The sequence below is a fragment of the Zalophus californianus genome, chromosome 14, assembly GCF_009762305.2.
Source record: "Zalophus californianus isolate mZalCal1 chromosome 14, mZalCal1.pri.v2, whole genome shotgun sequence".
Taxonomy (NCBI): domain Eukaryota; kingdom Metazoa; phylum Chordata; class Mammalia; order Carnivora; family Otariidae; genus Zalophus; species Zalophus californianus.
Genome location: NC_045608.1, coordinates 72,621,008 through 72,632,660, shown reverse-complemented (window position 1 = coordinate 72,632,660; position 11,653 = coordinate 72,621,008). Strand labels below are relative to the sequence as shown.

Sequence of the window (11,653 nt, the reverse complement as noted above, 5' to 3'; positions counted from 1 at the left end):
ACACACACACACGCACACACACACACAGTTGACGCACATTGGCCTGAATGGATTTTCCTTCACCTCAGAGTGAATAAATAGATTAAGAATACTTAAATCTGAAATGAAGATAAGAACCGGCTGAAGGAATGAGACATAATGGGGTTATAGGATAATTCTTCTACAAAACAGGAGTTTCTTTCAAAGAAAACTGGCATTTTTCAAGTGTACAAAGAAACATCGGCTCTCTGAAACAGAATTGGAATACAATCAAGAGAGAATGGGATGGGATAAAAAAGACAAAGTGAGGAAATAAAGAAGAGAATGGGCAAGAAAAAGAAAAGTCACAAGGAAATTAAAAATGCAATTGCAGAATTAAAACCATTAATGGCGGAAGGAAAGACAGATTTGGCTTTACAAACATGGAATCAGTATGTGAAGACAACTGAGAGGCTGTGAATAATGTTTAGGAAGAGTAATGCATGAAAGAAGTGAGGAAGTGGAATGATAGGTTGGAAATCGGGAAGAATTTTTAAGAATTGTAGGTACACCATTAAAACACATCAGAACAAGTGAAACAGACAAGTGATTAATAAATTGAAGAATATTTCCATGAAAGAGAGGTAATGTTAACCTTTCTGGATTTTGGCTCTGAATGGACCTCTCTGACATGTCACCTTCCTTCAGACCTCTTAAATTCACCTGCGTACATATTAATGCAACTTACTATCTAACTGTAGCATCATAGGGTATTTAAGATAGAGAGTATTTCATTCTTTGGCCACTTCAAAAATCTCTTCCATAAAAATATTTGCAGTGCTGAGAGTCATTAATCTCTTAGCCTTTTCCTTTCTAGGTCAGACACCAGTAATCCATTTTATTTTTTCTTCAAATAACCAGTTTTCTATGGAAATAATCATCTGTGATAGTCTTCTATGGTAGCACAACATTCTTTTGTAAGATATGGTTACATCAGTTGAATATGGTAGTGTAAAATGTGTGAGAGAAAATAGACTGTGGTAAATACGTTGCTTCTATTTCTTGCATATCAATCTCTTTTAACATTTTGGTATTAACATATTTATATTTCAGGAGTCAAAAAATAAATATCAGCATTGGAATATCCTTATTTGGAGATTTTAAAAAAATTGTTCTAAAATATACATAACAAAATTTACCTTTTTAACCATTTTAAGTGTACAGTTCAGTAACATTAAGTACATTCATGTTGTGCAACCATCATCACTATCTATCCCCAGAACCTTTTTCATCCTCAAAAACTGAAACTCGATACCAATTAAGCAATTATTCCCCATTCCCCTATTTTCCTAGCCAATGGCAACCACCATTCTACTCTGTCTCTATGGATTTGACTACTCTATGTACCTCATATAAATGGAATTATACACTATTTGTACTCTCTTGACAGGCTTATTTTACAGAACATAACGTCTTCAAGTTTCACCCATGTTGTAGTGTGTGTCAGAATGTCCCTCCTTTTCAAGGCTGTGTAATATTCCACTGTATGTATAGACCACATTTTATTTATTCATTCATCTGTTGATGCATCCTTGGGTTGCTTTCATATTTTGGCTATTGTGAATAATGCTGCTATGAACATAGGTATCCAAATATCTGTTCAAGTCCCTGCTTTCGATTTTTTTGGAGAGTGGATTTGCTGGATCATTTGGTAATCTATGTTTAATTTTTTGAGGAACCACCATACTGTTTTCCACAGTGGCTGCATTAGCTTACATTCCCACTAGTCGTGCACAAGGGTTCCAGTTTCTCCAGGGTCTTGGCGATCTTCAACACATTTTTTTTCTCTAGATGGAATGATTATGAGTTGAGAAAGACAGGAAGATCTAGGCGACCTTTAAAACCCCACATGTCTTGTCACCTGTGATGCATTGTCTTCAAGAAAGAGCTTAGTGAATAGTTCTCTGCTTGCCCCAAAGAGTTAATAAAACTTTTATCAATATGTGGCTTTCTCTTAGAGAACACATTAAATGCCCAACCGAACTTTTCAATACTCATAGCAATATCTCATTCAATGCATATGCATCCCCAGTTCTGCTATTGATACTATAAAAATGAAGTATCTGGAGGATGGAGAAACTGTTACATTTATTTGGTATTGGTGTGTTCAAATGGAAATAAAAATAGAAAGGTCTTGTCTTAGGTTAATTCCCCTAAAACAGACCCCAACATGGAGATCTGTGTAAAAGTGATTTATTATGAAGTGCTTCCAGGAGAGACCTTTAGGGGAATGGGGGAAGAGGGAAAGAGAAAGGAGGCAAGCCAAGCAAGGGTAGCATGTCTAGGGTGCAATACTGTGGAGCCCTGTTTCTCCTCAGAGTCACTTGGGCTCAGTCCTGCACAGGAACTCTAGAGGTAAGTTGGGTTACACCACAGAGTTGTCCCAGTCAGGGGTAAAAGGGCCAGAGTATTCTGCAGCTATTGCTGAGGTGTGATCAGGCATTTCCAGCTCTCCTGTGCATGTAGGCAAAGTGGGTTCTGGCAGCCTGAGGCAGCCCCCCAACAAAAAGTCATGGCTATTGCCTGTTGGGATTGCAGCCCTACTGGGCATGTTCATGAAAATGGTAGAAGGATCCAAGGGGATACAGCAGAGCACTGTGGCCTCTGCCACAGATGTCAAAAAAAGTATGTATCCTGAGGGTAAGAATAGACAGGGAGGGATGAGGGTCGGGTGCCTTTAACGTCAGCCATTTAATAAAAATAACTTGAAGAAAGAACTTTGTATCAAAACTTTATTTATTAAACAAAAAATGCACCATTGGAATAACATTTCTATAAAAAATGAATATGAGACTGTTCTACAGTGATTACAAAACCCCTTTTCCTCGTGTGGTAGTATACAAGATCGTGTGTAGAAACAGTCATCGTTTTAAACTGTAAGCAAGTATCCTTTCTCATAGAACAAGATTTACACTTAAATATTGCAATCACTAGTCTAATTTGGTTAACAATGCTAGAGTCTTGACAATTTAAAGAAACTCTTTGTAGGCTCAAAATACCTTTTTCTTTTTTTTAAAGGTGTTTTGTAGCAACAAAAAATTTCTTTTTTCCACTAAGGCTAGTTAAAGCTGTAGTATACCCATTTCTACCAAATAAACCTACCACTAGCACACTAACAATTTGAATTGCAAAGCCCTTTGAGAGAATGAGTAGCATTGATCTGCAAAATGCTAGCAGACTATTTTAGATTTGGTGTTATCTTGTTTGAATGACCCTGGAAAGGGAGAAGGTGGTAATGATGAAGCTTTAGCGGAGGCTTTGCCTGGACGCATCCTCATACTCAGCAAATGGACAATTCATTTCCAAAGTGGTCCCTCTGAGATATGGAACACTGCAGCTTTAATAGCCATATCTAGATTCCCAACCAGATCTCCCTTTTTATCATAAATTATCCAAAAAGAAGCCACTCTAAATAATAAATTAAATATTACTTATAAAAAGTACACCCCGGACCCACCCACCCATCCCCCAAACAAGCTGACAATTCACCAAGGTCAGAATTGTCAGGTTTACCCTACAATAATAAAAAACAGCCTTTCTCCTCCTCACCAACTTTCCTTTCTTGCATCTGAAAATAACACTTTCAGCACACAGTGAGATCCCTTGGCCCATGCATCTGTGACATCTTGCAGAGTTTTGCTGTTGCTTTCCAGCCAACAAAAAAATTATAGGATGACACTGTACAAAGGCTCTCTACTGAGAGCAGAAGAAGTCCTTCAGAGAGTGCGGCCAGAAGTCGCCAAGTGAACGTTACCCAGCGGCGGCAATGCAAAGCCCAGAAGTGATATCTATTTGCTGATATGGGCATGGTATTGGTCTCTTATGCAACCTCACTGACCAGGAAATACTCAGGCATTTCTTTTCATTACCTTTTGGAAGCAGGTATTTGGATAGCAAGGTACACTGAGGCATGGGAATGTGTATTTTTCACTGGAATGGAAAATTGCACAAAATAGCTACGATTTTCTAAGTAATGTAATTTAAAACGGGAACCCCGTGGAAAGCTCTTCTGTGCAATATTTAAGTGATTTCTGAAAGTCACTAGAGAAATAAACACCATGAGTAAAATGTTGCTTTGAAAGTAATTTTAAGAAGAGAGAGATGGCAGATGTGAGTATGCCTGCTTCTGAAGCTCTACTAGGTTACGGGCTCTGTATTGTATATATGGTTATGAACAGGCAAGGGAGGCTACTCTGGCCTTCAGGACGGTCTGTGATTGTATGAAGTCAACTAGTTGATTGAGGGAGGGAAAGCAACCTTGTTCCACATCTCTTTGAAAATTCAGAGGATTTTGTTTTCTCTAAACACACCTACAACTAGGAAATTTTTTCTATTTGTCTCTCTCTTATGGACTAGAAATGGAAATTCTAAAACCATAAGTCTGAGTCTGGGATACAATTTCATCTGACATGATAAGGTGATTTCTTTAGAGGGGACATTTTTTGGTTGTTGTTGTTGGAGTGACAGTCCAGCTGCCGTATGAAACCCTCTGTTAAATTGGAGAAGACTTTAGATGTTTCTCTAAACAAAGTCAACAGCCAGATGTATCAAAAGGGTGGATAAGAATGAGCAACCATCTTCAAACACGGACTATGAAAGGTTTCCAGAAAAACCTCTACTTAGGGATTCTTTATTGGAAAAGCTGTGAGTGCCAAACTTTAAAATTTCCAAATATTGATGGGAATGACACACTAATGCTGGACCACTCTCCTTTTGTAGCTCCTACTGAGGCAGAGGACCAAACACACACGTCATTTCAAGCAGCCCTTATTTTGAAGAGAAAAATGTTGTATCTAATCCCTCATGGGAAACTTTAATAAATTCACCTCTTAAATCCCTGGCTTGATCTGTTTCTCCTTTTTTTTTTCCAGATTGTTCAATTGAGTGTGCATTTTGTAATACCCAAAGGTGAAATTCCATTGTTTACATATTCTAGAAGCTTATAGCATATTCTACAAAGAGGTAGCTAGGACTCTTTTTTTTTTTTTTTAACTGAATATGAATCACTAAGAAATATTTAACTTTTGGTTAGAGCATCCTCCTGCCTTATGCATTTTGAGCTCTCTACATTTTTGTGAGTTTAACAAATGCAGAAATTTCTAGAGGAAAGAAAAATAGCTTTCTCATCGGTATGAAATACAAAAGAAAAATACCAGACTTTTTCAAGAGGAGGCTCTTGCCTGACAGTTCAGCCCAATGCAGGGGAGTCCTGAGCATGCCCTGCCGAGTTTTATTTTCTTCTTTTGCAGGGAGAAATGAGTCCTGGTGGCAGAGCTGCTGGCTGGCTGTCAAGCATCGCCCTATGGGAGTCAGAGAGATTTATGAGCTTAAAGAGCTCTGTATATTATGACCTAGGCTCGGAGCTAGGAACAAAATAGAGGCTATCTTGCAGTCTTCACAGATTGCTTCTTGTCAAGAGATCAGAAGGCTGGGAAATTAAAAAGTTATCTGAAAATTTGAGCAGGCAATTATATATATATGTAAACTCTTTGAGAGAGTGGGGAGCAGAGCTTTACAAAAGTTGTGGCAAAGTCATTGCATATTAAAATCATGGGGTAAAGCACAGGAGAGTCTCTTGAGAGAATTTAAATGGATTCTACTATATCTTCAAAGCATGAAGCAAGACTTATTAGCAATACCAGTTACTAAAATAAACCATTGTATTTCTTTAGGAAGGAAGCTTCAAGAGCATGCACCAGAAATGTACCTCTTGCTGAAAACAAATAATGCATATTTTCATGTAGTTTTAAAAATTTTTATTTATTAAGGTCAGGGACTTTGACTAGAGTCATCGAGAATTTTGTGAAGAATGCTATTCTCTTGATTGTCCAGATAGAGTCTATATTCAATCTGAAATTTGAGATTTGTAGCCCATTCCAAACAGAGCACTCAGGATGACATTCCTTGGATAACAAATACCATCAGCGAATGTTACTTGTTTATTAGTATTAGAAATGGGGGAGGCATTCTAGGACCTCGAGAGGGTAAAGCTAGCCTAATGAACATTTTCTGAAGTAATGAATTATTTCTGCAAGATTCAACATTATGTTAGGAAATGCCTTGTTCCCGGTCAGTGGAGGGTTGTCTACCTAAGTGTCCAGATTTTGAAGAAGAGTAATCTGCCCCATAGAATAACGTCACATAGCTCTTCAGAAGAACTTCAAGAAAATCTTAGTAAATTGAATAAGCACTCTTGTTGAAGGAACAATTTCACAAATGGACCGGACATTCTAATGAACCATTTGAACAAGCCCTCTCTTTGACATCAGATTTCCTTCCCGACATAAAACTGTAAAAAAATAATCTGAATTATTACTTCTGTTACAGTGCCATTTTGCTCAAAATATTTTATTCAGGGATTCATATATAATTACCCACCTAATAAAAGGAGCTATTAGGTTGTAAAGATCCTATCCCTTCCATGCTCTTTTAAAATTATGACCTACTCAAGCTTGAAATCAAAGAGAGCTGAAAGGAATAATTCAGCTGAAACTCTCTTATTGGGTTTTCAAGTTGCCTAACTGATAAATATGCAAACTAGCTCCCTTTTGGCAATTCAGCTGCATAAACAGGGATTAACTCCAAATGCGGCTGAAAATTCAGAAACTAAAGGGTGCACACAAAATGTTCTTAATTTCACCTAGTTCCAAGCTGTAGATAAACATGGTGTTAGAAGTTTAAAATTCTAGTTCAATGAAGACGCAGCTCTGAAAAGTATCCACTGGATTTATAATGTGTCAGAAGTATCAAGTGACACCTTGCCCTCTGCTCCTCTCTGACTCTGGGCAGGCATAGTGTAGAAGGTTCCCTTGACAACAGGGCCTGGTGGTCGCCACTGACCAATACTGCCCCCTCTAAGTCAGTGAGGAGCCTGTTGGCAGAAGTGACATCACTCAAGAACAGGTACCGTTTGAAACTGCCTTCCATTTTCTCTCCCTTCCTCAGGGCCTGTTCTCAGGGAGTCTGCCATTTCCACAGAGGGTGACAGGGATGTTGGTCAGGAGGCCAAGCGATGTGTGGAGCTGGCCACCTCGCCCAAGGCTGGCTGCCAAGGAGAACTCAGGGAGGGACAGGACGAAGGGGGGGAGCTCTTCCGGCCCGACTTCTGAGGAAGATGGCCGTGGTGAAGCTTTGAAATGTCATCACAGTGTGATATGGCACAAAAGCCACCCCAATTGAAAAATGTCCTATAACAAGCTTAAGCACATAATTACCGTGTGTTTGAGAAGACTGCATATTGTATCCTCTTTCAGGAAACAGACTGCTGCTGGTGGGATGCCCCTAGTTGCAGATTTTTACTTCCCTGTTCTCCAGACATAAATATTAACCAAGGGTGGATTTACAAATATTTGCTGAAATGGGTGAATTTTACCGCCACTGGCTAATATCCACCACCTGTGCAAGATGAATGTCTGAGTTATAAAACATAAGCATTCGCTGCCTTTTGTTTACTTATTTACTCTTTGTGCTGTCAAGAAAACATCCAATCCTTTGGTGCTATGTGGCAAGAGAATTTCCATGGGTGCTCTGTACTTTGAAGTTGAAAACAAAATAATGAGCTTGCACTGATTTGCCATGGCATGGTACAGGCTTGGATAATGCACTTGCATTTTGTAAGACTAGACCTACACAGAAAGGAAATGACAGGCCTCAGTGAAGGAAAACCCAAGCCTTAGTTAGGACAGTGTGGTCACTGCAGTGGCAAAGACCCAGGACTCGGCTAGCAGCTTCAGCCTTGACATTGCAGTGAGGATGGATCTTTGCTTTTGCTTAGGGACCCCATGGTCACCATTGTGAATTTCCTGATACCTATGAAAGAAGGGATGCTTTTTCCCTCTGAAATGCTTCAGGATCTTCCATAACTGAGTGGTCCTGATGGTTGATCTGTACACTGGTTAAGAGTTCTTGGACACAGGTGTGCTGCTTATGGGTAATTGGTATGCTGCAAAGTTCCCAGAAAAATACACCTCATCAATTGGGTGAGACGTGTTAAAAGGCCGAGCCTGTGATTGCGTTAAGTTGCTTCATTAGCCCTTCCAAGCTTGCCATCTGCTCACTCAAATCATCCTGTTCGTACACCTGCAGAAAGAACGAGAACAAAGAGTTAGGACAGGTGAAGGGGCACCTAGGTGGCTCAGTCGTTAAGTGTCTGCTTTTGGCTTGGTTCATGATCCCAGGGTCCTGGGATCAAGCCCCGTGTCGGGCTCCCTGCTCCGCGGGAAGCCTGCTTCTCCCTCTCCCACTCCCCTGGCTTGTGTTCCTGCTCTCGCTATCTCTCTCACTGTCAAATAAATAAATAAAATCTTTTTTTTTTTTAAAGGACAGGCGAATATCGATATCTCCTTTTATGAAGGCAGTGGCCACATCTAGGTGGTTTACTTTGTATTATCAAGCATGACACAGTGGCCCACAGCCATAGCAAGAGGCTGTGCTCAGAATATAATCACTGAATGAAGATGCTGGTAATAAAAGAGGTAGTGATGAGAGGAATGACTGCATCGTGTTTCACTAACTTCATCCCTGTGTTGAGGAAAAAGCTTTAGAGTAAAAAAAAAAAATCTCATTTCACATCAAGTTCTACCACCGTAGAACTGTATGGTCTCGGATAAGTTAGTAAGCCTCTCTGATCCAAAGCTTTTCTCAGCTATAAAATGATGCTGGTCATCTATTTCATAGGCTATTCTGAGCACCTTGTGGCCTGTTTAGTGACTATCACAGTGACCAGCACATGGTGCATATTCAGTATGTTACTCCTTTTTCCTTTCCGTAGGTCACCCAGCAGGATCTGAACAGAATGTCTATCACCATGTTCCTTTTTTTCATAACACAACAAATGTACATTTTTTTTGATGTCTGATTGTATTTATTTGTCACTCATAGAAAATCTCATTTTTGACTGGACTCAGACTTAGAGGTAGAAGCTCTCAGAGATGACAGCCTCCGTCTCTTGGCAATCTGTTCCTGGCGTTTTTCTTTGGCCTCCTTCATTCTCTTGGCCAAAAGTTTAGCATATTCTGCAGCCTCTTCCTTATTTTTCTTAGTGCGCTGCTTCTTCAAAGCAATACGCTGCCGTTTGTGTTGGAGGACTCGTGGACTAACAAGACGCTGAATCTTAGGCGCTTTGGTTCTAGGTTTCTTCCCTTCTTTGTTTAGGGGCTTTCTCACAACATACTGGCGGACATCATCTTCTTTAGAGAGATTGAAAAGTTTGCAGATTCTGCTGGCTCTTTTGGGCCCCAGGCGACGAGGCACAGTAGTATCAATGAGTCCAGGAATATCCTTCTCCCCTTTTTTACAATGACCAAGTTGAGAACACTGGGATTGGCATCCACAATGCAACCCGAACAGATTTGCGCTTTCTCTCTCCAGTCCGCCTTGGTCTATAGCAGGAATGCCCCTTACTCAGCAGCAGGCGGACAAGACCATGGGTCTAGACACCCTGCTTCATGGGGAAGCCTTGTTTGTCATTGCCACCACTGATTCGGACCACATAACCCTTCCATTCTTCACCCAGAGCATCGGCAGCAACTTCTGTGGCCAAACGCTTCTCATAAAAGGTACGAAGTTTGCGTTCATCGTCCACTTCAATGAGTTTCTGGCAGCCAGTAGCTGGGAAAGAGATGTTCACCTTCATCCTGAAGCAGCCTACCATCTCCAACACGCCACGAAAAAGAGACGTATGTACATTTTTGTGTGGGAGTTTGATGGACTTTGCCTTGGCCAGTGAAAGGTCTGAGGATTATGACTTTAGTTTGTATGTGGAAACAAAATTCTCACCCCAAACCAGAGTTGCCTGTATGCACAGTTGTATAGGCAATATTCTAGCACATTTGATTGGTGGGTACAATGAAGAGCTTGAACTGAGGAAGTCTTGGAAGTCTTAGTGAACGTACTCTCTAGAACTCTTACTGGGGGCCACGAGAATCAGGTCATTAGTAATACTGGATCATTAGTTATCACAGAACAGATACCCCCATTGCTGGCCTCAGGAATTCTGATGCAGTTAAGTATAAGATAGTTACAATCTCTCTCTCTCTCTCTCTTTCTCTCTCTTTAAAGCTTCCCAAGTAATTTTGATGGCTAGCCAGTGGAGGAAATAAGGCTGTGGTATTGATTGGAATCCCAGGTCTTTCATATACTTGCTCATTTTGAGTCTGTCCCCTTATGTGTCGAATGGGAATAACAAGCTTGCCTCACTGGGTAGCTGGGAGGATTCAATAAGTCAGTGTTGGTGGGTATTACCTACTCAATAAATGTTAGTTTTTCTTTTCTTTTCCAACATACCCTTTATTTTGAATAATACAGACCTGTCCTGCTTGATTATTCTTGGCTATCAATTTGATTAAGTTATTGAAACAATGAGGCCTGAGTCATGATTTCTAGCTCTGTGTAGGATGGAAAGTCTTACTCACTACCCGGTCAGAATGGGTATCTAATCCTGCCAAATAAATACCGTTGATCCCAAGAGCACACCATTAGAGATTATATGGGGGATGGGCACTAACTCACTCTAGCCACTAAGGAAACAGCTCGGAATGCATGATATTAAATATGTTGAAAATGGTACCTTCTTATAGAAATCTCAGCATACCAATGAATGGTCATATACCACATAATCTCCAGAGCTTAATGGGGATTGAAAAGTAGCCATTTTTGCTCAAAAGACTGGCCTACATATAAAGGGAGAGGTTGAAGGGAGGTGATCAGTTGGTAACTCATTTCTTAACTGTTGTTTGGGTTTTCTTTTTTTTGAATTGTCTAGCTATCATTGTCCAACACAGCAACCACTAGCAATATGTAACAACTGGATTTCTGAAATGTGACTAGTCTGAATTGAAATGTGTGTGTGTGTGTATATATATATATATATATATATATATATATATATATATATAAAATACACACCAGATTCTGAACACTTGGTACAAAAATGTAAAATATCTTTTTGACAAATTTTTTGTATTTATTGCATGTTGAAATGATAACATTTTGGAAATACTGGGTTAGATGAAAGACAGTATTAAAATTAATCTCATTTATTTTCACATCTTTTAATGTGGCTTCTAGGAAATTTAAAATTACACATGTAGTTCACATTATATTTCTGTAGGGCAGTGTTGATCTAGTTTATTTGCCCTGTTTCTGTGTATCCTTTAATGTATAATCTTACTGCTTTTAATAGTATAGCTTTGACTGTCACTCTTTAGAATCAACCTTAAATACAAATATGGGCCACCTGACATAATTCCTTATGAGATGAGATATATTACATAAATTTAGGAATTTGACCTGACTTGAGGTACACCCAACAGCCCCGAGACTAAACGAATATTGCACTATAAATTTGAACCTTTTTAAAGTATACGAAATGTATATTAATCATATAACAGACTTCTGCCAAACATTCACACACATACACATATCCAGATTCCTTGGTTTCCATGTTGTTAAAATACCTTATGGTTTGCAGTACCAAAAACGATAAAGTCAAGAAAAAAATTTATTGTTCATTCAAATGAGATGATTCTAACTTGTTTTTCTCATCTATTTTTTCTCCCCTTCCACTGTGACTTTTCAAGATATATGATATGATAGTTCTTTGTTCTCGTTTTAAATGCTTTCTCTTGAAATATAT

At 39.3% G+C, this 11,653-nt stretch overlaps 1 protein-coding gene and 1 pseudogene across 3 annotated transcripts in view; both read right to left on the bottom strand.

Annotated features, from left to right (window-relative positions):
* Positions 1-2,776: 2,776 nt before the first annotated feature.
* The window catches only part of DCC (DCC netrin 1 receptor), a 1,177,272-nt gene continuing 1,168,395 nt past the window's right edge, over positions 2,777-11,653 (bottom strand). For all 3 annotated transcript variants that reach the window (XM_035724067.1, XM_035724068.1, XM_035724069.1), the window contains one exon: positions 2,777-8,097. In XM_035724067.1, coding sequence (XP_035579960.1) covers positions 8,008-8,097 — 90 coding nt within the window. In that variant the 3' untranslated portion in view covers positions 2,777-8,007. The remainder of the gene's footprint in view (positions 8,098-11,653) is intronic.
* On the bottom strand, positions 8,905-9,658 carry LOC113913320 (annotated as a pseudogene).